The 26,721-nt window shown below is 38.1% G+C and overlaps 2 protein-coding genes across 50 annotated transcripts in view; both read right to left on the bottom strand.

Annotated features, from left to right (window-relative positions):
• LOC114154813 (protein tyrosine phosphatase receptor type H) overlaps positions 1-18,384 on the bottom strand; it is a 64,297-nt gene extending 45,913 nt beyond the window's left edge. For 30 of the 49 annotated variants that reach the window (XM_028034239.1, XM_028034258.1, XM_028034368.1 and 27 more), the window contains exons 1-9: positions 18,167-18,384; positions 17,783-17,861; positions 17,448-17,705; positions 17,187-17,348; positions 2,823-2,924; positions 2,469-2,732; positions 1,592-1,855; positions 1,149-1,412; positions 210-479 (exon numbers count right to left, since the gene is read on the bottom strand). In XM_028034239.1, the coding sequence (XP_027890040.1) occupies positions 210-479; positions 1,149-1,412; positions 1,592-1,855; positions 2,469-2,732; positions 2,823-2,924; positions 17,187-17,348; positions 17,448-17,705; positions 17,783-17,861; positions 18,167-18,265 (1,762 nt within the window). In that variant the 5' untranslated portion in view covers positions 18,266-18,384. Of the gene's footprint in view, positions 1-209; positions 480-1,148; positions 1,413-1,591; positions 1,856-2,030; positions 2,133-2,468; positions 2,733-2,822; positions 2,925-3,062; positions 3,081-3,157; positions 3,237-6,010; positions 6,336-17,186; positions 17,349-17,447; positions 17,706-17,782; positions 17,862-18,166 lie in introns of those variants that run through there. The other 19 variants (XM_028034561.1, XM_028034552.1, XM_028034578.1 and 16 more) reach the window with 14 other exon arrangements.
• LOC114155047 (receptor-type tyrosine-protein phosphatase eta) lies at positions 8,544-13,298 on the bottom strand. Its single transcript, XM_028034710.1, has 5 exons — positions 12,653-13,298; positions 12,338-12,460; positions 12,013-12,173; positions 11,290-11,425; positions 8,544-10,641 (listed from the first exon to the last, which is right to left on the bottom strand). Exons 1-5 carry the CDS (start codon positions 12,713-12,715, stop codon positions 10,516-10,518), a joined length of 609 nt encoding a protein of 202 aa, XP_027890511.1. The 5' UTR covers positions 12,716-13,298; the 3' UTR covers positions 8,544-10,515.
• Positions 18,385-26,721: the final 8,337 nt, after the last annotated feature.

Raw genomic sequence — 26,721 nt, 5'->3', positions numbered from 1 at the left:
ACAGAAAATCATATTAATATCAAAAACCAAAGTAAACATTAAAACAACAAATAAAAATCAAATGTTCATGGTCTTGATGTTTTTGACCATGGATAGTTTCCACTTTTATTGTGGAATATATTTGACTTATTATGCAGTTAATTGATATTTCCAGGTGGCTACTAATCTCAATCTACTTTTTCTCACATTAATATTTACTGATCACCAACCTGTAGCTTCAGTAAATATGAATCCAGAGCTGCTGACTTCATTCAACACAGTGAAGAGAGAAAAACTATATTCTGTCCCAGCAGTCAGATCAGGAACCACATGTTGTACAAATGTTTCTACAGATGTATCACTGATGTTCTTTGTGAAAGAAACTCCATTTTCTATATATTCCAGTTTATATGTTGAGATGTTGTTAACTTTGTCCCACTGCAGAGTTAAACTGCTGGTGTTTCTTGCCTCCACTTCTACTTTTACTACATTCTCAGGAGCTGAAAAACAAAGAGGAGAAAGAAACATCTGAATTAATGAGTTAATTTGAGGTTATTTATACAATCTGCAGGATTAGATTTAAAGTGATTTTTTATTTATTTTACCAATATGTTTCTTCTGAGTTGAAGCAAAATTGATATTTTAAAATGACATGAATTCATGAGGGTGATGGCAAGGAGGCCTTCCATCCTCAAAGACATGGAGATTATAACCAAAGATAGACTGATGAAATATAACAGAAAGCCTTCATTGCTATTACGCTCATAAAGTTTGCTTAATTGATTATTGATTTTTTAAATCAAATGCAAAGAAAAAGGTTTTTAATTTAGTAATCTACATGTTTTTGATATATTTCTATGATCTGATAAGCTGCCTGCCCCATTTCTTATCAGAAATATAATTCTAGGTTGAATGAAAAACATTTTAAATCTAAATCTACCAGAATAATTATGTCTAAAATGTCTAACAGACCAATTCATCATAATTTAGAGTGAAAACAAAAAACGTTTCACACTATAATCATTTATGTGTTGATATTGTCTGATTCCTGAGGTTTGATGTCAATTATCTTTAACTTGTGAGGAAGTTAGTAACTGTTGTTTTTGTGCGTAAATAATTTCTGTAAACTCATCCAACGTTTCTCTCATTAACTATCAGAAATCACCAACCTGTAGCAGCAGAGAATAATAATCCAGAGCTGTTGACTCCATTGGCCTCAGTGAAAAGAGTGAAACTATATTCTGTCCCAGCAGTCAGATCAGAGACCACATGTTGTACAACATCATCAGCATTATTGATGTTATTAATGACAGTTTCACCATTTTCTTCATATTGCAGTTTATATATTGAGATGCTGTTAACTTTGTCCCACTGCAGAGTTATACTGCTGGTGTTCTGAGTTATGACTGACACACTTTCTACATTTTCAGGAGCTGAAAAACAAAGAGACAGAGACATATTAGAAATGTAAATTAGACAGACTGCACAGCAAAATGATGTAATTCAGGGAAAGAATATGAATTATTTAATTTATATAAATTTTGTGGACAAAAAGGAGTTGATGCTCTAGATGCACTGACTGTTATCAACTTGGAATTAACAGATCACCAACCTGTAGCAGCAGAGAATAATAATCCAGAGCTGTTGACTCCATTGGCCTCAGTGAAAAGAATGAAACTATATTTTGTCCCAGCAGTCAGATCAGAGACCACATGTTGTACAACATCATCAGCATTACTGATGTTATTAGTGACAGTTTCACCATTTTCTTCATATTCCAGTTTATATATTGAGATGTTGCTAACTTTGTCCCACTGCAGAGTTATACTGCTGGTGTTCTGAGTTATGACTGACACACTTTCTACATTTTCAGGAGCTGAAAAACAAAGAGGAGACACTTGACAAAAGTTAAGAAGACAGGTACGCAAAGAGTAAGAATTGCATGGGAAAAAAATGTTATTTAATCTAATTTGTGGACCAAAAGGACGTGATGCTCCAGGTACACTGAGAGTGATCATCTTGGAATGATATAAGATTCACAGATCACCAACCTGTAGCAGCAGAGAATAATAATCCAGAGCTGATGAGATCATTCAACACAGTGAAGAGAGTGAAATTATATTCTGTCCCAGCAGTCAGATCAGAGACCACATGTTGTACAAATGTTTTTTTCAGAAGTATCACTGATGTTGTTTGGGTCAGAATCATATTGCAGTTTGTATGTTGAGATGTTGTTAACTTTGTCCCACTGCAGAGTTATACTGCTGGTGTTCTGGGTTATGACTGATACATCTTTTACATCGTCAGGAGCTGAAAAACAAAGAGAAACCAGAGACATCTGATGAAAAGCAAAAAAAAAAATTTATTCTTGGACAAAAAAATAGGAATTATCTAATTCCTGATTTAATTACATAGTAAATGGAGGTGATGCTCCAGATACGCTGAGAGTGATTTTCTAATTTCTGAGACAAAACTCAGAAATCACCAACCTGTAGCAGCAGAGAATAATAATCCAGAGCTGTTGACTCCATTGGCCTCAGTGAAAAGAGTGAAACTATATTCTGTCCCAGCAGTCAGATCAGAGACCACATGTTGTACAACTGCATCAGCATTACTGATGTTATTAGTGACAGTTTCACCATTTTCTTCATATTGCAGTTTGTATGTTGAGATGCTGTTAACTTTGTCCCACTTCAGAGTTATACTGTTAACACTCTGGGTCTCCACTGATACACGTTCTATATTTTCAGGAGCTGAAAAACAAAGGCAGAGCTCATTGTTGCAGGCGGTTGCTTCTTTAAATAAATCCAGAAATTTCTCATAAATAATAAAAAATCACCAACCTGTAGCAGCAGAGAATAATAATCCAGAGCTGTTGACTCCATTGGCCTCAGTGAAAAGAGTGAAACTATATTCTGTCCCAGCAGTCAGATCAGAGACCACATGTTGTACAACTGTTTTTCCAGATGCATCGTTGATGTTCTTTGTGTCAGAATCATATAGCAGTTTGTATGTTGAGATGCCGTTAACTTTGTCCCACTGCAGAGTTAAACTGCTGGTGTTCTGGGTCACCACTGATACATTTTCTACATTTCTAGGAGCTGAAAAGAGGAAACACTTGATAAAAACTAAGAGTAACTTATAAAAGATGAACAATAATAATACTTTCCATACTAACCAGGTTCTGTGGATTGTCCTGCTGTTGTAGGTTCAGATGTTCTCATTGGTTCTAATGTAGTGGAGTTCACTGTTACAGTCTGAAAACATGAAGATATTTAAACAAAAAACACATTAAAGATGCTGAAGAACTATTTGACTATCAACAGTAGATACATAGATACTTTTTCCAAAGAACAAATTGTTTCCTTGCCCCTCCTGACTTCCTATTATTTGCATGTTTGTCACACTTCAGTGTTTCTGAACATCAAACCAATTTAAATGTTAATCAAAGTAAACACAAGTGCAGTTTTTAAATGAAGATGTTTATTATTGAGGGAGAAAATAAATCTGAACCCTGTGTGAAATATTGATTATCTGACCATTAGTAGCAACAACTGCAGTCAGGTGTTTGTGATAACTTTCATTTAACAGAATTATTGTAGTTCAGCTCTATTGGACGTTTCTCCAGCATAAATGTAATTTTTAAGGTCCTGCCACAGCATCTTAATAGGTTTCATGTCAGTACTTTGACTAGGCCACTCTGAAGTTCTTATTTTGTTTGTCTTCAGCCTTTCAGAGGTGGACCTGCTGCTGTGTTTTGGGTCATTGTCCTGCTGCAGAACCCAAACTGGTTTCAGCTCCAGCCGTTTTCCTCCAGGATGTTTTGGTGTAGAGATGAATTCATGGCTCCACTGATCACAGCAAAGCTTCCAGGTCCAGAAGCAGCCAAACAGCCCCAGACCATCACACCACCACCGCCTGGTTTTACCATCAGTGTGATGACATGGTGTTACTTTTACCCCAGATGTAATGAGACACACTCCTTCCAAAGAGTCCAGCTTTTGTCCCGTCAGTAAACAGAATGTTTTCCTAAAGGTCTTAGGGATCATCAGGATACGCTCTGGAAAAATGGCCTCAATGCTATTTTTACTCAGGAGTGGCTTTGGAAACCTGCCATGCAGGCCATGTGTTTCTTAAGTTGGAGGCATAATGTTGCTAAAACGAGACCTGATCAACTGCAACAACCCCAGATCATAGTGCTGCCCCCACTAGGCATGATGGGTGCATCATTTCATCTGCCTCCCTTCTTAACCTGATGCCCCAATCAGTCTGGAAGAGGGTAAATCTGAAGTCATGAGATCACATGACCTTCTTCTGCTGCTCTGGACTCTTTTCTATTCTGCTTTCTTACAATTTAAAGTCTTTTTCTCCTATTACCTTCACTGATACGTTTCTACACAGCTGATCAGTCCCAATCAGCACACTGTAAAACATTAGAAGGTGGTTTAACGTGAAAATGAAAGTCCACCTGCTGCCTGGAAAATGCAATTTAAGTCAACAAGAAAATAATTTTGGTTTTAACTCAGAAATTAAAGTTCATGAAGTTGATTTAACAACAAGAGACAAGTTGTCTAAATGTTTTTTAAGTTCATTAATCTTGAATTGAGAGTTTTAACTTAATCCTGCAATTTAAACCAAATTAAATCACAATATGCAATAAAATCTGACCTGATTTCTCTATTATTTTCACTCACAATATCAAGTTTAAATAACGACTTATTTTACTGTAGAATAAATTAAATTCTAGTTTCAAATCACATGAACCAAATTTCTGATCTGATGATGAATTTTATGAAACATCTCAATGAATTCAGCTCAGAAACATTTAGTGTGATCAGGACATTATCCTCAAGCTTTGCAAACTGTCAGCTGCATTAAAATGAACATTTGCCTTAATAACACAAGAGTCAGATCAATGTAACGCTTCATCTCAGGAAACAAAAACACGCCGCTAAGCATTCTGGGAAATAGTTCCCAGTCTTTTTCTTCTTTCAGTTTTTTAAGTGCTGACCTAAGAACTCTAGTTTATTCAACTCTTAATAAAAAGTTAACAAGTTACTGCTGTAAGTTTATCTTTCACAAACTCAAACATTTAGGCTCAAAATCTAAAACTCTACAAATTTATTTGACTTAAAGAAAAGAGAGTAGACACAACTGAATGCGTCTCAAATGTTTTACAGCGTCGAGTTCCCTTTACATTGTGGAAATGTTCTTACTTTCACTATTGAACAAATTACACTGCATGTTCTGTTGAAGCTCGTTTGTCTCATTATAAATACTTTCTGAAAAATCCTTTAAGCATATTTTTTATTAAACTGATATTCCTGTAGAAATATGTTTTTCTTATTGTCCTGAGGAAATATTTTAATCTTTGATGTTGTGTTTTTGTTTGCTGGGAATTAAAAATCATCTTATTTATGAGAAATGAAGCCTCGACAACATCAGTCTTTGTGAATTGAGTTACTGAAATAAACATTTTATTATATAACAACTTACTGAATGTGTTTGTAGCTGTGAGTCCTATTTTATTTGTTTGACTTAATTTCAACAGAAGTTGCGTCGGCTGCAGATTATGACCATTTCCTCCACGGCAACAATAGTTCCTCACATTTCTCCCAGTTTTTAATACTGTGCTGGAAACTTCTTTAGTAAATTTTAGTAGCTCCAACGTTTTCTTAGCTTGATTTCTGTCAGTATTTTGACTCGTCTTCAACAGACCAACATCTTCTCTGGATCTCTTTAGACGGTTGTTTAAGAAATGAGAAGCTGTTATTTAACTCCAACTGCATCTTTGACAGCTGAAATATAATCATCCAGGTATTTATTATCTAATTTGCTTCTTAAATTCAACCAGTGACTTTTTTTTTTTGTTTTTTTGTACAGGCAAAGTAAACTTTTGCTTCTTGAGCTGAACTACAGCGATGACTATCATGAGCCCCTCTGTGGTTAACACTGTTTCCTTTTGTTGAGGTTCAGCGTTTTTTGCACAGTAAATCTGATCCAGTAAATGTAAAGATGATACAGAACTTACCAAAAGCAGACTGAAGAAGCCGTAGAGTAACAGGAGGTCTGATGTGGATTTGACTGATAAAAGCTCCATCTTTGTCATTGATGATTCACCTAAAGTCATGAAGATGCAGAGGCTCTTCTCCGCTGTCAGATAAACCTCAGCTCTTCCAGTGTGGCCACCTCATGTGTTGACTGAAACAGCAAATTTCCCCCTGCTTGCTGCTGATTCAGTGCCGTAATAAATCCAGTGTTGACTTTTAATTCCTAACCAGGTCCTCCTTTTCTAACCTCTGGTCCCTTCTCTTACTCACAAGTGACACAGTAAATAACTGCTTCTCCTTTTTAGACTTGTGTTGCTCGGGGACCTTTGCTCCGCCTGGCACTTCCTTATTAACGGTTATAGTTTGCTGCTTTCAAGGGGACATCGATCAAGCAGATTTGCCTGCTTTAAAAGTTTATTAATGTTGATTGCTGTATATCAGCTGGAACTGTGCGCTTCAGGGTTATGACCGGCTGAATCCGTAAATCATCAGTAAGTAAAGGTAAACCTCTATAGACGTCTTGTAACGTCGACATTTACATTTTTACTTCTTTAAAATATTCATCTGAGCTAATTTTGTGAAAGATTTTGTCTGCCTTCTTGTCTGTTCACAGCTTAAGGGAGTTGTGATATTTATGGCTTCCTTGCGGTTTGGACCTATAAGGAACTGTAAACTGAAAATGTGAAAGGCAGAGCCAAAGTCCAACCCGTGTTTATTAAACTAACACATTTAGTTGGCCTCAATAAAAGCTTCACAAAGAGCAAAGAGCCTTTTTAAAAACCATCTAACCTCTGGCGAAACATGTGAAGGAAGTATCCTTCCTAAATGATAATTTTCCACAACCATTAATGATAAACTTTACAACAGAACTTTAATTATCTTCCGTGTTTCAAACAGAGCACACCTTGTTTCAGATGCTTTAATAAGATTATTTATTCAACATTCATGCTGGATTATAGGGTTTATTGATAGGAATGTTTATTAGTTGGTTATCATAAAATTTCAATAATATGGTAGAGACTGTCATGTTCAGGAATTCAACGCCAACAAGTGAAGCAGTCAAAATAAACAATATTTAATAACTGTATTCATTTAAACACTGCTTAAGTTCCAACTTATGCCAAAAAAGTATTTCTGATGAAGTCTATAATTAAAATAATCTTCTCACAACCATTCCTACAACTACAGCAAAAAAAGGTGAGTTTTTAGTCCTATTTCCATGTAGATGTGGAATAAACAAGCAGATTACTGCGAAGAAGGAAATAAATTACTTTGGGGAAAAACGTCCAGCATTGCTAAATCAAGAAAGTCCAGAATTTCCTGAAAACGTGTTGAAATATAATTTACTTAATCTTGTTAACTAGCAACTTGTTCTATAAGGAAGAAATAAGTAGGAACAATAACGTTGGATGTCGGCTGCTCTCTTTCATTTACTAGTTAACCTTTCAGTGAGTAGAAAATGACTTTTGTTTTATTTTTCTTTCTTTTTAAGACTATGAGCTAAAAGAATGTAGCATTTTCAAGCTAATCCAAAATAATCTAAATGAAAAGATTTAAAGAGTCAATAACTATAGACACACCTCCAAAAATTTGAATATTGTAAAATAGTTATATTTTATTCCTTTGTTTAGAAAGTGAAACTTATATATAGATTCATCACACATGGAGAGGAAGGTTCTAAACTTTTATTATGATCTGATTCTCTCTAAGATCATAAAAAAAATATTTTCTTTTCACGCCATAAAATTCATATCATGGCCAACATAACTGCTTGGACACCTGCTGACTTCCCAGCTGTTATTACCACCCAGCAAAGGGCAAAGGTCATTGTTAAAGAAGTGAGTTGTTCAGAGGATCCAAGCGTATCAGTGGAAAGTTGAGTCAAAGGAAAAAGTGTGGCAGCATGGAATTAAACTGTACTAATAAATAATATTTATATAGAGAAAATTGTTTCAGACTGCATAAAATGTGAAGTATAATAAATTACATGTAATAAACATGAAAATATATATTAGAAAACATAACAAACACTAGAGGGCAGCATTCCACTGAATAGTTTAATCCTCTCTCCACACTAAAAAAACAGGTGATCCAACTTAAAAAAGTCAATTTGTTATAAGTAATAAAATTAAGTTTATCCAAATAAATATATTAAGTTTATTATATTGTCATGTTAAATAAATGTAAGTAAAACAAGTTTGATAAACTTAATTTGATTACATTTAGCAAATTAAGTCAATCTTTTTAAGATAGAGCTCCATTTTTTTAGTGCAACATTAAAAAAAAGTAATCTGGCTTTTTAAAAATAATTGTAAAGTATTTTAATTTAAATAGAAAGCAAGTAAACTGCCAGCAGACATCTAAGACTGAAAATAACTCATATTTCCTCAAATGCTTTTATCATAGTTAAATGTTTACCTTCTATCGGATTATTTTGTTCTTCATATAACCTAAGTTTGCTTCAAGATAGAAATTTTTTACTTTTCAATGGTTTGGAAAAACTTTTCTTTTTTGATTTTGCTACATTTTATTGTGCTACAAAACCAATACTGAGAATATTCAAGAGCAAATTTGGACACGAGAAAATACATTTTAGCACAAAGAAACAACCTATCTGACAATGGCTGAAACCTAAAAACAGTGATCAAAATGATACAGATATGCACATATTCTAAAAAAACATTTCTGGGGCTGCGTTCACACTGCAGCCGGAAGTGACCCAATTCCGACTTTTTGTCAAATCGGATTTATTTTATTTTATTGTGGTCGTTCACACTTCCATAAGTGACTTGTATGAGATCTCCAGGGTGAACTGCAAACGACCAGAAAGTGTCCCACATGTGCAGCAGAGGGCGCAATAACGTAACAAATAGAGAGCGTGCTCACTGAGTGTTTGCGGAAGTGAACATGGATGCTAACGGTGTAGCATAGCTTACGATTTTGAAGTTGTTGTCCAACCGGAACCAGAACACTGAGCACAACTTTCTCCTCGTTACCGTCCGCCATGGTTGTTGTCTTTCTTCCCTCTTGCGCATATCAGGACGCAGAATAGTGACGTTTGTCGAGTATCAATGACGTCCCGGGTGATGAATGGGACCCAACTGTACAGACTTGGGCCATATTTGAGAAGCTCGGATATGTATCGGATGTCCAATTGGCCTGTGTCATATTCGGGGGGGAAATCCGATCTCTGTTGTTCAGACGGTTGTAAAAAGATTAGATTCAAGTCGCATTAAGGACGAAATTGGTATTAGGTGAATTCAGTCTGCTGTGTGAACGCAGCCTAAATGTGATGACTACATCTTGTGAAATGTAAATAACATTGAAGTTATACATCCATCAACCACTAGGGTCCGCTCCTGCTCTTCCTCTCCAGACCTCCACAGCTGGAATCACTTCTTCTTCACCAGTGGCATAAAACCTACAAACACCCAAGGCTGCACCACTTCCCCGCTGAGCCTCTGTGATGTTTTCAAGCTGTGGTTTTGATTTCCTGTCAAATCTAATACTGTACTGAGAGTAAGTCTGTGGTTAGTTTTGCTTTAATGTTCTGTTTTACTTATTTTGTATTAGCTTGGTTAATGTTCTGACATTTACGTCAATTAAATGTCACATTTTTATGCTGGTCAAGGAGCTAAAGCATTGTTCTTGTGTGTTAAAGATAATATTTCATTGTATTTTGGCCCTTGGAGACTCTGAAGTTTATTGCTTGGTAATTTGAATATAAAATCACTTTTACACTGAACTGAGTTTTATTGTACTGAGTGACGTTTCTTACATTAATATTTCGAGATTTTTGATCAAATTTAAGTCTTTTTTTTTTTTGGCCACCTGAGGAGGAATTTTCCTAAATTGGCTCCATAATTATTAAACTTGGGAGGAAGGAAATGTACAATTTCACAAGATTTTTTTTTACAGTACAACATTTATTAAACATTCAGTATAAAACAATCACATCTTGACTAGAGGTGTGCAATGCTACATATTTTGGTATCGATCCGATAGCACAACTAGTATCACCAATACCGATACCAATACCGATACTTTTTACTATTTAAGTTTGTTATAATAAACTTCTGACCAATCAGAAGTCACAAAACAAAACTGTTTTGTAGTTTTTTCTTTGAATTATTTTGTTAAAAGCTAAGACAGAATTTGGAAAAAGTTGATAGGCGTCTACAAAATACTTTAACATCAACACAATAAACTGAAAAAAAAAAAATTGAGTATGTTTTTTCCTAAATAAAGTGCAAAAAACATTTCAGAGCAAATCTCACAACATCTTCTTTTAAGGTAGAGATAAAAAATACAAAACTAAAATAAATCTCAACAGAAAATGTGAAACCAAAGTTAATATCTATCCAATATCAATACCGACTTGGTATTGATATTATCAATATTTTTATCAATCCATCCACCTTTAATCTATCCACAGAGTTGGTTTGCCATTATCTACAGTTATTCCAGGAATGAAACTAGTTTTGTGTTAAATAATTTCTTTAAGATAGATGGTGTTTGCGTACGTGTCATCGTTCTCATAAACGTGTTCATCCTGGGTCGCGCATCGCTGCAGGCTGCCCATGATGCACTGGTGCAGGAAAATGTACTGCGACTGGAAAGGAAATGAACAAAATGTCTCATTATTTAAACACAACCTCTTGCAATCTGTCAATTTGAACATTGATTGGCAATTGATTATAAAAAAAAACAGCTAAGAATTACTGTAAGGCAAACTGGCTTTTGTAGTTTACAGGTAAATAATAAAAGTAAACAGCTTTAAGGTTGTACTGTTCTCTTGTTATTCTTAACATTTTTAAATTGTTGATTAAAAAACAGTTAAGAAGACATTGTTCTGTATTTCTTCTATAATGATGTAATACATTCAGTCATGAAAAGAAACTAAATTCAACTCAGCAGCTGGATCAAGACGGAAACAGATATTTACAACAGGCTTCTGCTCATTTATTTATTTACTTCTTTTTCAGATTATCTGTTTGTGTGAGCCTGAGTTTGTTCAAAATAAAGAACAGCCATTTAAAACCATCAGTATTAAGGACAAGATATTAATGTTTTCATTTCAAATTCAGCACATTTAAAAGTTCTAGATGGATAATTCAGCTCTACAGTTCAGATTTGTCACCAGAAAAGTCTTAATTTGACACAAAAGGGTAGAATAGGCAAACATATTTTTTTCCACAACTTATCTTTTTGGTTTATATTGCTTCAGTAATTATCCTGAAGCAGCATAAAGCAGTTTTACCTCCGTCTGCACCATGTGTGACCGATGTCGCCTCATCCTGTGTAAAAAGTCCTTGATGCCGACAGCTTGTTGTTTCTCCAGCTGCTGCAGCAGGAAGTCCAGAGCGATGAAAGTTCCCGTTCTTCCCACTCCATCACTGCACAGAAACACAAGCAGCTCTGGTGTGTTGAACTGCAAATAATCCACTTTTTTATTCCAACCTAAACAGGTTAGTCATGTTTCATATGGGAAATTTACCTGCAAATGTTTTCTCCATCTACACAACAGAGTATTAGGGTTTGGAAAAAAACCTCGTGGTTTTTTGATTAATCTAATTAATTTCTGAGCTCAAATGTCCAAAAATTGTAACTTTTCAAACACAGAAATGATCTTAAATCTGTGTTTTGTGTTAAATAATTCACTTTAGATTTTATTCTTTGTCAGGAATTTTCTTTTAAATTAAGTTCATGCATGGATATTTACATCTTTTGACTACATTACCAAAATCCAAAAGGTTGGATTGTACATGTGTAAAAAACTAAAAATAAGGTGCCATAATATAGTGACATATTGGCAGATATATATTTAGAAAAATAATAATTTCATCTGAAGTGTTTTCATATGTTTAGGACAGCAAAACAAAATTAAATATCTGGGTTTATTTAAGTCCATCAGAACCACAACCTTGAAATCTTTGGAGTAACGACAGACCATACTGGGTAAACTGGGTAACCTGATGTGTACCTGCAGTGAACCACGGTTGGTGACTCTGATCCGTCACTCTCTATGTCCTGCCTCACAATCCTTCTGAACTGGATCAGGACCTCTGTGCCCTGAGGGACGCCGCGATCAGGCCAGACAGTGAAGTGGAAATGTTTGACTGATCGTTCCTCTGAGCTTCTTTTCTGGGTGGAAACATTAATATTCAATAAAACATTCAGTGTAACTTCATAAAAACACTGGAACTCCTTAAAAAAAAGGGAATTTTTAAGAGCAACTATGTGGCAAAACCAAAAGTGTTTAGAGTTTTATTAGACTCAATATTATGTCTTAAAGTGAAGTCTTGTACCTGTTTGACGGTAAACTGCCTCAGCGTCCAGTTTTGCTCCTTCAGTTCAGATGTTACAGAGACCAACACGTCTCCATACTGTCTCTGCTTCATGTCTTCAGGCCAGTACTGTGCACATTTGGTCTACATATAAAAAAAAAACCCATAAAATTTCCATTATTCATATTCTGATTAAACAACAGTTTGACTATCTGCTATAATTCATTTCCTTTGTGATTACAGTTTAACAAGGAAAGTTACCTATTAACTTTTATTTTGTACTTCAACTTCCTTTAAAATTTGACTCTTGAATAACTTTGTTTTTTAAAAACGTACCAGTCCTGCTTCGATGTGGTTGGTAACCATGACAACTGTCTTCACTTTTTGTTCCCAAATCATCCGCCAGAAATCAACAACTGTGTTGGGCAGAGGATCCTGCGTGGCGATGTACTCTCTGCTGCTGCTGTAGCCCTGCAGAGGAAACGGCTGCGGTCACTCTGCGGCCGGAAGTGACCCAATTATTCCGATATTTTTCTTACTGCGACCTGTATCTGATCGTTTTATGACACTATGAACAACACAGATCGGATTTTTTCGAATGCGACCCAGGCCACTTGGATATCCGATACGCATCCGATCTTTTCAAATACAGCCGGAGTCTGTACAGACATGTCGCGTTGAGCCGACCGGAACGTCATTGATACTCGACAAACGTCACTATTCTGCGCCCTGATACGCAAGCGGGAAGAAAAACAACAACCATGGCGGAAGATAACGAGGATTAAGTTGTTGCTCCGGTTGGATAACAACTTCAAAATCGTAAGATATGTTACACCGTTAGCATCCATGTTTACTTCCGCAAACACTGAGTTCTTCTTCTACTTTTTTTTAATGGCGGTTGGCAAGAACTGAGCACTATGTATGACCTTATTGCGCCCTCTACTGCGCATGCGGGACACTTTCAGGTGTTTGCAGTTCACACTGGAGATTACATAAAAGTCGCATATATTTGGAAATGTGAACAACCGGGCAAAAAATAAATAAATTAAAATAAAAAAGTCAGAATTGGGTCACTTCAGGCTGCATTGTGAACGCAGCCAAAGTTTTTTGTTTTTGTTTTTGGTTAGGCTCTTTGCAGTTCGTCGGCAAAATAAAAACCGATGTTAGTTCCAGTTGCTGGTGCCCAGCTAAATGAGCCCAGCTAATTATTTTAAAACAAATATTTTAAAATAAGGTGCAGACATCCCAGCATCTTCTGTCAGAAACATTTTCAAAGCCGCTGCCGTACAGACTGCTGCAGCAGATACATTCGCTTCACACCAAGAAAACAATGAAATAAGAAAGTTGCCATAATTGTGCCAAGATATTTCCTTAAATATAAATAAAGAAGAAAAAAAAGACCAATAGAGAAGTTGTACCTAAAAATTAAGACAGAGAAAAAACTCAACAAAACAATTTCTACTGATTTATTTTTGAAACAATAAACAACTCTGGACTTTACTTCATGTCCTGGAGAAAAAAGAACATTCTTCTCTAAGCAAATCCGTTATTGATATGGACACTTACTGGTATGTAACTGGCATTTATATAGCCCGTCTCTTTGGGGGCTGATGTATTAAGCTTGACCCGACACCAGTCATCTGTTGAGGAAACACAGAAACTCTCAGATGAGAAAAGAAAAGGTGAAACATCTTCAGCTGGTATTTCAATGTAAACATGGAGCAACAATAAGACCTGAACCCACAAGGCAGGATGTTGAAACGGTTCTTCTCGCTGTTTTCTGGCAGAATCGCTGCCTTACATGTCTGGCCTGTGCCAACAGGAACGAGAGCCTAAAATTAAATATGACACCATAAAATTAAACAACTGATACCTGAAATACATGCATTGTATGAGACAAACTGTTTTAAAAGCAGAGTAGAGAAAGAGAAGATTTAATTGTGGGTATTTTTATTTTGTGAACCTCGTATTCATGACTGAATCCTCTGTTTTCATACAAACTCAGCTGCTGGAAGTGGTCTGGAAATTTGGCTGCAGAAACAGTCCTGGAAGAAAACAGATTATTATTATTTCATCAATATGTAAACTTGAAAAAACAAATCTTACAGCAAAGAAAATATGTTGTGTTTACTTAAATCCATGCAAACTTTAAAATCAATTACTGCAACATGTGGAAACACATGAAGTTTTGTTGTGCACAATAGTATTACAAACCTAAAATAACTTAATAAATTTGGTTTAGTTGTACGTAAACTAGGTAGACATCTTGACATTAAAAGTAATATATGAATAAGCTGGGTGGTCCAGACTTTTCCACAGTAAACAATATTCTTAAACTGATCAGAAGTTTTATTCTCAGCTATTTCAGTTTTTCTGCCCAGTTGCATGAGTTGTGAACATTAATGTTGAACAGGATGTTTTGTTTTACAGTGTACTCACCTCTCATTTCTTTCAGTTGTTTTGGATTCAAGGATGAAAGGTATTTTTCTGATATTTTAACAAATATAAAGATTGAAATGGTAAATTTCATAGAATCGATCAGATTTAGTGATAGTTCTGTCATTGAGGAAGCACTAACCGGATAATATCTGGCTTTTTAAGGAAAAGAAACACAATGACACAGATGAGAACAGCAAAAAGCAGAACACCGACCACAGATCCTCCAATGACTCCTGGAAGGATTCATTTAATAGATTAGAGAAATTATTACTTAATAAAGCAAAACAGAAAATGTGTGCAGCTTTGCTCACCTCTGTTATCAGTCGAACAGAAAAAAATTGATGGTTCAGATATTAAGGGATCAGCTTTTGTTTCCAGCCTTGAAATCACAGAGACTTTATACGTTTTGGCCGGTTGAAGTCCATCCACAATGAGATGATTCTCATTTGGATTTAGAGTGAAAGTTTTCCCGCTTATGCTGAGTTCAGCTGTCGTCCACACACCATCCGGTTCGTCCCATTTAATCTAAGCGCTGTAGCCAGAACCCCAGTAGCTGCAGAGAGGAGCTAAAGAAGGAGGAACTGGGAGGAAAGAACCAGAAAATTATTTTTAAAACAAATACTGTAAAGAGAAAGACGAGTTTATTAATTTGTCAGAATTATAAAATGCATTTGGTTCTACATTATAAACATGTCCTGTAAAATATTTTTATCAGTTATGAAATCATGTCAGTTTCGAATTAAATACCTTCATGAATAAAATGTATATCAATGCACATTTAAGATAATTGTATGACCCATAATAATAATACCATCAATGGCGAGTCCATCTCCTTTTACCAATACAATAATACATACTCAGTCTAAGACTTATTATAAGTGTAATATAACGTCTGTAATGCATATAAAGTTATAATGAGTGGTTTGTACTTACTGATGGGTATTTCGATGCTACACTGTGGATAATGTGCAGACGATGTTTCATACAGTAGAGAAATCTCATAAGTTGCTCCAGGAAGGAGGTCAGAAAATGTCACGTTTTTCCCTTCAGGACTGATCAGAGGTTCAGATCCATTAGAGGCCGTAGCTTTGGAGAACAAGCCTTCAACTGTTCCCTGGATCGATGAGTTGGTGACGCTCCAGGATACGGCACTGCAGTCGATCTCTGAAATATAAACAGGAACAATTATTTTACCTTCTTTGTTTCTTTAACTTAACACAATAATGCAGAAAAAGGTTTTATTTGTCTTCTGCCGAGCCCTGTGTACCTACGTGTTACTGTGTGATCGACGTAAGCAGAACTGTTCAGTCCAGAGAACACTGTGATCACACTGAACTCATACATCGTCCCAGGCTTCAGGTTGGAGATGAAATATGACACAGTTGTCGTCTCCTCCTGGGTTATAGATGCGTTTGTGTCGTTGATACTCAGGTTGTGTTTCCAGGCTTTATTTGGATTCTCCCACTGTAAAGTTACTCTGTCCACTAAACGCTCCGAAACACAAACCGACGTCACACTCAGAGGAACTGAGGAAACAAAACAGGACAATCATGACCTGTCATTACTTTAACATAAATGATTTATAAAATCTTTGTATGAAAATGTTCCCATCTTTTTATGTCCGACTAATTTGATGATAAATTTTAAATCTGAGAAAATAATCATAATCTGCAACCAAATCACAACATAGTGAAGCTGAAGCTTTATTTGTGGTTTTCTTTTATCCAGATGTAACCAGGGAACTTTTTAAGTGTAAAAGCACAAAAATATGTTTCTGTTTATGAAACCTTCTTCTATATTCCTTTTTTAATGAGGTTAATTACTCTCTTTGCTATTTTAAAATAAAATATGTCACAAATAACTAACAGAGATATATAGAAATTTGATTTCTAAACAAAACAACAGACTGCAAACTGTTATAAATCCCAGTTATTCAAATTTTTTCTGTAGAATTATTCACAGAAAATTCAGTGATTTGTAAATTTATTCATAGAGCATATCTAAAATATCTTTTAAAAAGCAGCTTTGGAATTTGAGACACCTATGCTCAATGCTATCTGATATATTATTGGGTGGCGTTTGCAAAGCAGCCAATCACAGAACCTTATTTATATTCGTTAGCACTGATTGTAATAAATCGCCGACGTCTGAACAATTGTACTAGGCAGTTATGTTTTTTAATTGGTGGTGGAGGATTTCAGTTATTTCCACACATTTGTTGTTCCTGATGCCTGAGAATTCAAGCGTTAAAGATATGAATTTGAATGATCAAGTGTGCTGGTTGGTTGTCAATACAGTTTATATGCAAAGTTACAACATCATCACCAACCTGTAGCAGCAGAAAATAATAATCCAGAGCTGTTGACTCCATTGGCCTCAGTGAAAAGAGTGAAACTATATTCTGTCCCAGCAGTCAGATCAGAGACCACATGTTGTACAACTGCATCAGCATTACTGATGTTATTAGTGACAGTTTCACCATTTTCTTCATATTGCAGTTTGTATGTTGAGATGCTGTTAACTTTGTCCCACTTCAGAGTTATACTGTTAACACTCTGGGTCTCCACTGATACATTATTGACATTTTCTGGAGCTAAAAACAAAGACAGAGTTTACTGTTGCAGTCAATTATCTGTTAGTAAATTCAGCAATTTCAAAATTTGAGGATGTTAATAGTAAAAAAATCACCAACCTGTAGCAGCAGAGAATAATAATCCAGAGCTGTTGACTCCATTGGCCTCAGTGAAAAGAGTGAAACTATATTCTGTCCCAGCAGTCAGATCAGAGACCACATGTTGTATAAATGTTTCTCCAGTAGCATCGTTGATGTTCTTTGGGTCAGAATCATATAGCAGTTGATATGTTGAGATGTTATTAACTTTGTCCCACTTCAGAGTTAAACTGCTGGTGTTCTGGGTCACCACTGATACATTTTCTACATTTCTAGGAGCTGAAAAGAGGAAACACTTGATAAAAACTAAGAGTAACTTATAAAAGATGAACAATAATAATACTTTCCATACTAACCAGGTTCTGTGGATTGTCCTGCTGTTGTAGGTTCAGATGTTCTCATTGGTTCTAATGTAGTGGAGTTCACTGTTACAGTCTGAAAACATGAAGATATTTAAACAAAAAACACATTAAAGATGCTGAAGAACTATTTGACTATCAACAGTAGATACATAGATACTTTTTCCAAAGATAGTTGTCCAAACAAATTGTAGCTTTTGCTACAGGACTTTTTTGTTGTTTTTTGTACAGGCAAAGTAAACTTTTGCTTCTTGAGCTGAACTACAGCGATGACTATCATGAGCCCCTCTGTGGTTAACACTGTTTCCTTTTGTTGAGGTTCAGCGTTTTTTATGCACAGTAAATCTGATCCAGTAAATGTAAAGATGATACAGAACTTACCAAAAGCAGACTGAAGAAGCCGTAGAGTAACAGGAGGTCTGATGTGGATTTGACTGATAAAAGCTCCATCTTTGTCATTGATGATTCACCTAAAGTCATGAAGATGCAGAGGCTCTTCTCCGCTGTCAGATAAACCTCAGCTCTTCCAGTGTGGCCACCTCATGTGTTGACTGAAACAGCAAATTTCCCCCTGCTTGCTGCTAATTCAGTGCCGTAATAAATCCAGTGTTGACTTTTAATTCCTAACCTTGTCCTCCTTTTGTAACCTCTGGTCCCTTCTCTTACTCACAAGTGACACAGTAAATAACTGCTTCTCCTTTTTAGACTTGTGTTGCTCGGGGACCTTTTCCCCGCCTGGCACTTCCTTATTAACGGTTATAGTTTGCTGCTTTCAAGGGGACATCGATCAAGCAGATTTGCCTGCTTTAAAAGTTTATTAACGTTGATTGCGTTATATCAGCTGGAACTGTGCGCTTCACAACCCGTTTTACCAACACAAACTTCAAAATCAAACATGGCTGTCATTAATTTAAAATGCATAATATATGTGTTTACAATTCTAGCTGTTTGTATTTTGTCAAATATTTTCAAGCTCATGAATTTGAAACTTCTACTTGTGAAAACATTCTTTACGTATTAGAATTCATAAAATGTAGAGACATTTATTGTTATCTACTATTTACAGTTATCTGCTATGGTGTTTAATACAACATAAATCCTTCAGATCTTCAAACCTGTAACAGGAACAAACTTAAACTGGTTTAATGTTCTTTTCACTCAAACTCTGTCTCCAAACGTAAACTGAATACTAGTAAAGTTGTTTCCTTTTGTAGCAGTCCCTCAGACCCAAGAAAACTCAGAGAGCTTCGACGGGTGTAGTAGCTTTGTATTTGCTTCTTTCACAGCCAAGTTTGCTGAATAGCACTGAAATACACCGTGCTCCAAATACACCGTGAAAACTCGCTACGCTGTCCAAGGGCTGCAAAGTCCACGGCGGCAAAGTCCGTGCAGTGCTGCCTCTAGCCTTCTCTGAAGAAAGTGCGCTAACCCAGAGTCACAAAGATGAAGAACATCCTCCTCCTCCTGTCCGTGGGATATTCCCGCCCAAAGCTCTGACCGACTAGCAACACTTCCTCTCATTCTCCACCTCAAATGAAGGCACCAACTCAGAGTGAACCAACCCACAGCACCCCCAGTGGGCACCATGGGTAGCAACCCACAAACAGCACAAACAATGGAATGGGCATTTACACTCCCACCAAATCATGTATGATGAGAACACGTTAACGATTCATACATGATTTTAAGCATGACAAATGGACATTAAAGAAGTAGCCAACAAACAGAATACAGTTAATGTCACACTTTAACCTTCAGCAATATAATGTCTGATGTGAGACTAATGAATGTCAGTTAGCGACTTTCTAAAAGAACTACAAGTTTTTGAACAGGTCTCTCAATAATGTGAGGTTTGTGTGTTGTACCCTGCTTCTTTATTGAATTTCGATCACCAACTTGAAGCTTGACTCTGCGCACCAAGCCGTCGTCCTCTTGTGGTGCTTCAACAACTCGACCCAGTTGCCACTGACGTCTGGGAAGTATGTCTTCCTTTACGATGACAATGTCATTGACCTCAAGGTTGCGACGAGGCAGATGCCATTTTTGTCTTGTAGATATGTTCAGAAGGTACTCCACTTTCCACCTACTCCAAAACTGTTCTGTTAGATATTGCACTCTGCGCCATCTTTTCCTTGCATACAAGTCCTCCTTTACAAACTTTCCAGGAGGAGGCAGTGCAACCTTTGATTTCATTAATATGAGATGGTTTGGAGTTAGAGGTTCAGGTGATTTAGGGTCATTGATTCTATCAACGCTTAGTGGTCGGCCATTGATTATAGACATTGCCTCATAAAACAGTGTTCTTAGAGAAGCGTCATCCAGCCTGCCTTGTGATTGAGTAATGGTGGCATTGAGAACACTGCGGATGGTTCGAATCTGTCGTTCCCACACACCTCCGGCGTGGCTGGCAGATGGGGCGTTGAATATGAATTCGCACTGCTTATCTGCAAGGAAAGCCTCCAAGGTATTTCTATCACATTCCTTGAGAGCCTCTTTTAGCTCATTTTTGGCCCCAACGAAATTTGTACCTTGGTCGCAGTACAGCTTACAGACAGCTCCTCTTAAGCTGATAAAGCATGTTAGGCCGTTAATGAAAGAGTCTGTAGACAGATTCTCTAGCATTTCAATGTGAACTGCGCGTGAGGAAAGGCAGGTAAAGAGGAGTCCATACCTCTTTTGCTCCTTGCGACCTTGCTTGGTGGTGAATGGACCGAAACAATCCATTCCACTGTAGGTGAAAGGATCTGAGACCTCAACTCGTTCCTTCGGTAGCTCCGACATGCGTTGTTCCTCAAGAGGCCGTCGAAGCTTTCGACATTGAACACATCTGCTTATTAGCTTTGCAACTTCTTTGCTCCCACCAATCACCCAAAACCCATTTGCTCTGATCTCCATGAGCGTCTGGCTTCGGCCTTGATGACAAATCTTTGAATGAAAGTGAGATATGATCAGGTTTGTAATGTGATGGTCTTTTGGGAGGATAATAGGGTGTTTCAAACCTTGGCAGAGTGTTGACTGTTTTAGTCTTCCTCCAACCCGGAGAAGTCCCTGATCTACAACGGGATCCAGTTGAAAGAGAGGGCTTGAACTTGGGAGACTATCTTTTGCCTTCAACACTCTCAGCTCTTGAAAAAAGGATTGCTGCTGGAGGAGTTTTATTATTGTGTCAGCGGCTCCTTTGCGTTAATCCGCAGTTACAACACTGCCATATTGGGTTATGTTTGGTCTCAGTCTTTTTATTCTTGCCACTACTTTAAGGAGCACTGACCAGCTAGAGAACCTTTCGAAGCGTCTGAGGACGGTGTCTTGTTCGCTTGTTTGAGTTGTAAAGGTTTTGACTGCTTTAACTTCTGGATCACCTACCAATAGTTCAGCTGAGTGGGCAGCTGAGTAGGAAATCTCTTGTTCCCACAGAAACTTTGGGCCAGATAGCCAGCAGGTTGTCATAATCTCTGATGCACTAAGGCCTCTAGAGGCATGGTCTGCTGGATTCTGAGCTGTGTCAATGTAGTGCCACTGTTTGGGATCTGTAATTTCCCTAATCAACTGGACACGATTTGCGACAAAGACATGGAATCTTCGTGCCTCATTGTTGATATATGCCAAGACTACTTGGGAGTCAGTCCAAAAGAACTCCTTATCAATGTTAATCTCGAGCTCTGATCTTAGCATAAAGCTCATCTTAGCTGAGGTGACTGCGGCTGACAGTTCTAGTCGTGGTATGCTTATAACTTTGGTAGGTGCGACTCTAGCTTTAGCTATAACCAGACTACAGTGCACTTTGCTGTCATCACTTATGAACCTAATGTAGGAACATGCTCCATAGCCGATGTTACTGGCATCAGAGAAGTGATGCAGTTCCACTTTAACAATGTCTTTTAGTTCAGGTGGATGGTAACATCTGGGTACTATGACTGATTTAAGTTTTTCCAAACCATTTTTCCAGTCCTCCCACCGTGAGCGCAGGTTGTCAGGAATGGGGTCATCCCATTCGGTACCTCTACGGCAGAGCTCCTGTAGGATACCTTTGCCACTCAAAGTGAAGGGAGCTACAAAGCCCAGTGGGTCATATAAAGATGAGATAACTGACAGTAGGCTCCGGCGAGTAGGAGGCTGGTCCTTTGTATTTACACTGAAGCTGAAGGTGTCATTTTTAACTGACCACTGGATTCCAAGCACATGACCTTCAGGTGTAGTATCAGGTTTGAGGTCGAGTGACTCTGTTGTAGTGGCTCTTTCTGAAGGTGGAAGATGAGAGAGAGCATCACTTTCGTTGGAATTAAACTTGTGCAGATGTAAACCTGCAAGTTTGCAAAGGGCTTGTGTTTCATTTATGAGCTCTCGAGCCTCTTTGACTGATGGAACACTTGTCAACCCATCGTCTACATAGAAACTCCTTTCAACAAAGTCGGATGCTTTCGGGTAGTCAGATCTGTGCTGTTGTGCCAGGTACTTAAGGCCAAAATTAGCACATCCGGGGGAAGATCCAGCACCGAACAAATGCACTGCCATTCTGTACTCTTTGGGCTCTACTTCTAATTGTCCATCCGGCCACCACAGAAATCGTAAGTAGTTACGCATCTCTGGGCAGACGAAGAACTGATGGAATATTCGTTCGATGTCGCAGATGATGGCTACATTCTCCCTTCTGAAACGACAGAGTACCCCCACCAGTGAGTTAATCATATCAGGACCTGTGAGAAGAGTATCGTTCAGTGAGACGCCAAGAAACTTAGCAGAACAGTCAAAGACGACTCTTAACTTCGTTGGCTTGTTGGGGTGGTAGACCCCATGGTGTGGGATGTACCAAGCGATCTCATCATCTGTCACAGGAGGGACTAGTTCTGCATCACCACTACTGATAATGTCTTTCATAAAGGCTTTGTAATGCTCATGATACTGTTTGTCAGCCTTTAGCCTTTTCTTTAGGTGTTGCAGTCGGACTGTGGCTAGCCTCTTATTGTTGGGAAGGGTTGGTGGCTTACTATCCTTGAAGGGAAGGGGCATCTGATAGTGTCCATCCTCTCTCTGCTTTATTGTGTCACTGAGGAGTTGTAAAAAACGAACATCGTCCTGGGATACATACTTATCCTCATAGTTTCTCTCATTGAAGTCTGACTCTAAGACTCTAAGCATGTCAGCAGCTGAGGGCGTGGGCATTTGTTTGACATTGATGCGGTGCACATAACTCTGATTTCCCTCTCTGTCTAAGTGGGGATTACCAGACCCAATGACACTCCAACCAAGAATAGTTCTTTGTGCAAAAGGTTCGTTCAATTGTCCTGTGACTATTTCTAGGGGAGCTAGTGCTGATGGACAGTCATAACCGATTAGCAAGCCCACTTCACAATTTTGTAGTGGCTGTAGCTGGTTGGTTAGGTCTTTAAGGTGTGGCCACTGAAGTGCAGTTTCTCTAGAGGGAATATGGGACTTGTCAACTGGGATAAAGTCACGAGAGTAGGCTTGTTTTATTTTGACGTGAGCATCAGAGTCAAAGCTACGCACCTTTAAGTTGCTAGCAAGTCTGCTTGCTACAACTGTGTCAACAGAGGTCATTGTGCTGAGCTTTAACTGCACTGGTTGCTTATCCACATTCAGCTCAGAGGCCAAGTCTCCTAAAATGAAGGAAGAGTCACTTTGGGTGTCAAGCAGGGCATACGTGAGTATTTCTTTCTGTGGCTCTGATGCTGCTGACACAAAAACTGGTACTATGCTTGATGTTGCAGATGTTTTTCTCGTAAGTACATGGGTCATGACTTTATGCACTTCCTTGTTTGCATTCTCAGCTGGGGGAACAGAGTCCTCAGTTCTCCTTTCTTTGGGTTCCTTTACTCCCTCTGTGTGGAGACAGGTGGGGTGACGTCGGCCACACTTACTGCAGGAGTGACGTCCTTTGCATTCTTTAGTTACATGGCCTTTTCTTAAACATCCGAAGCAGAGGTGATTTTCACGAATGAAAACTTTCTTTTCATCATTGGTTTTTGCTGAAAATGTAGGACACTTAGCTACACCATGCAATTTGTCTTTGCAAAACAAACAAGGTGGTTTAGGTTTAGGAGCGACCACTGTGGGGAAGGGAGACTTTGTCTGGACAGTTGTAGTTAGTGCTTTTGCTCTTTTAATGTGTCTCTCCTCTGTTTTGTCACTCATTAGGAATGGTGAGGCGACAGGGTGACAAGCAACTTTAGCTTCCTTTTGTAAGAACTGTGTGAAGTGAACAAAGCTGGGGTACTCCTGATGTTTGTCTAGCTCGTCCACAACAATGCGACTCCATCTCTGTATTATCCAGTCAGGCAGTTTTTTGAGAAGCTTGTGATTTTCCTCACAATCATTCAGGATTTCTAGGCCCTTGACTTGGGGAATAGCCTCTGCACAGCTCTGAAGAAAGTCTGCAAACTCTCTCAGTGCTAAAGGATCGTTAGCAGCTATTTCGGGCCATTTTGTAAGCTTGTTTCTAAATGCTCTTTGGACAATGAATGGGCTGCCATACCTTTCTTGCAGGACATTCCAGATGCCCTGGTATGCTTCTTCAGTGTTGCGATAAAAATATCCCTCTACCGCCTTTCGAGCTTCACCTGCAATATAACTCTTTAGATACAATATTTTCTCACAAGCAGGTAAGGGTTTGTTGCCAATTAGCGCCATAAAGGATACTTTCCAGTCAACAAACTTTAGAGGGTCACCACTAAAGATAGCTGGCTCTGGTACAGGAAGTCGGTTTAAGGTAAGGGAGTTTGCTAGAACTTCAGCTAAGCTAAGTTCTCCTCGTTCCGCACCAGAGTAGTGATGCTTAAACGGCAAGGCCAACGGATTTAAAGATGGCTGTGGTACACTGACAGAGTCATTTAAAGCATTCTCAAAGTTGTGGCAGGATGCTAGGTCACAGCTTTCAACATCATTTAAAGTGCTTAAGGCTTTTACACGTGCTGCTGCTACTTTTACTTCACTTTCTGCCTTTAAATGCTGTAGTTTGATTTTTTCTTGCTCAAGCCTTGCCTTTGTTTCCACTTCTTCTTGTTTTAACTTTGCCAGTGCTTCATTTTCCTTCAACTTCCATTCATTTTCCATTTGGTTGACCTTAGCTTGCTGTGCAAGTATTTCTTGCATAGCCTTTGCTTGTTCTACTTTAGCTGCAAATTCAGCTTCTGCTTCACGACTGCTTGAAGAATCCGTCTTTGAGCGTGCAACTGAATGGTCTGGGAACGATGTTTCAGTTTTTGTATCTCCAAACACAGAGCCATAGTCATTTTTGTTTAGCATCAACCTTACTCTTTCCTTTTCAAGACGATCATTAAAAGGCTGATCAACATTTTCTTGTCGTTTTGCAATAACCTCACAAATGTCAGTTGTAAGCACAGTACAGGCATCCATCCTTTTTACTACGTTTGGGGTCATGTTTTGGTTGCGGCGAATGGGTTCATAATGTTGTTGTACAGCCGCATGCTTGTCCCTTATGTCATGGCTGGCACTGTTTAAATCTTCAGGTGAGCAGAAAGCCTTCAGTTTTGTTCTAATTTCTATAGCTGACTCCTTCCAAGAATCATATGCTCTGTTAAATCCTCGTTCATGTTTCTTTGCATCCTGTTCATGCATTTCTTTGCCCTTTTCAGTTAGGCGTCTTTCACGATTGCTGGATCTCACCTCTTGCTGTTCTACGTTGTCGGGTTCTTCAGCAGGGTACAACATTTTGTTCCTTTAATGTGTGTGTTTGCGCTTTATAGTAATGTCTGGACTTAAATTTGAATAAGTGTTGCTTTAACTTTAAGACTATGTGGAGAAACAACACTCAGATCAGACATTTGAACCATGGAGGTCAACAATTTAACATCCACACATATAACAAATATGACTGTAAATACTGCTGATGTACTGCAAATTATTTAGAGGACAACCAAACCATGCAGTTTAAGAAATAGCATTTACTTAATGCACACCCACCGTAGCTTTAAGACATTAAACTACGACTGCAGTTAAGACTTTAAACTCTTAATTACTGTGCAGGTAATTTGATCTCCTTTTTTCAAAGTCCTTTTTGAGTAAAATACCTGAACCTTTATGAATAACCGAGTCACAGTCCAATATGAAGAGCTGTGATGAAGTCTCAATGATTCTTGACAGGAGTAGAATCTCTTTAGGCTGGTGTAGGCCTCGCTCGACTGACACGTGGGTTGCACTCGTCTAACATGGAACCGTCTTTCACTCAGCGACGAGTTTTCACTGTAGCAGTCCCTCAGACCCAAGAAAACTCAGAGAGCTTCGACGGGTGTAGTAGCTTTGTATTTGCTTCTTTCACAGCCAAGTTTGCTGAATAGCACTGAAATACACCGTGCTCCAAATACACCGTGAAAACTCGCTACGCTGTCCAAGGGCTGCAAAGTCCACGGCGGCAAAGTCCGTGCAGTGCTGCCTCTAGCCTTCTCTGAAGAAAGTGCGCTAACCCAGAGTCACAAAGATGAAGAACATCCTCCTCCTCCTGTCCGTGGGATATTCCCGCCCAAAGCTCTGACCGACTAGCAACACTTCCTCTCATTCTCCACCTCAAATGAAGGCACCAACTCAGAGTGAACCAACCCACAGCACCCCCAGTGGGCACCATGGGTAGCAACCCACAAACAACACAAACAATGGAATGGGCATTTACACCTTTCTTGGAAATATTAAAATATTCTTCTCTGCTTTTCTCCTCTTGGTATTTGAAGGGATGAAAAGAAAAAATGTCAAAGGAAAAAAAAACAAACACTTATCCAGAGCAGAATTAGGAACATCAAAGTTTTGCATGAGGAGGATTTTAGGAATAAAAGTCTCATAGTTGTTATTGTTAAAACTCAATATTACACAATGATCAGGTCTTTGCTGTGTTCAGTCCTGCTTCGATGATCTGACCCAGATCTTTGTGCTTCTTTTCCTTTTCCCCAGTGATGAAGTCAATCATTATG

The sequence above is a fragment of the Xiphophorus couchianus genome, chromosome 2, assembly GCF_001444195.1.
Source record: "Xiphophorus couchianus chromosome 2, X_couchianus-1.0, whole genome shotgun sequence".
NCBI lineage: Eukaryota > Metazoa > Chordata > Actinopteri > Cyprinodontiformes > Poeciliidae > Xiphophorus > Xiphophorus couchianus.
This window is presented reverse-complemented; position numbering and strand designations above follow the sequence as displayed.

Bases quoted from the DNA above. Each gene is read 5' to 3' on its own strand.
- LOC114155047 (XM_028034710.1), bottom strand. From the start codon at position 12,715: ATGATTTGGGAACAAAAAGTGAAGACAGTTGTCATGGTTACCAACCAC. The intron at 11,426-12,012 runs GTACACATCAGG...GTTTCTGTGCAG, and splicing joins CCAACCGTGGTTCACTGCAG to TGATGGAGTGGGAAGAACGG. The intron at 10,642-11,289 runs GTAAAACTGCTT...TTTCCTTTCCAG, and splicing joins CACACATGGTGCAGACGGAG to TCGCAGTACATTTTCCTGCA.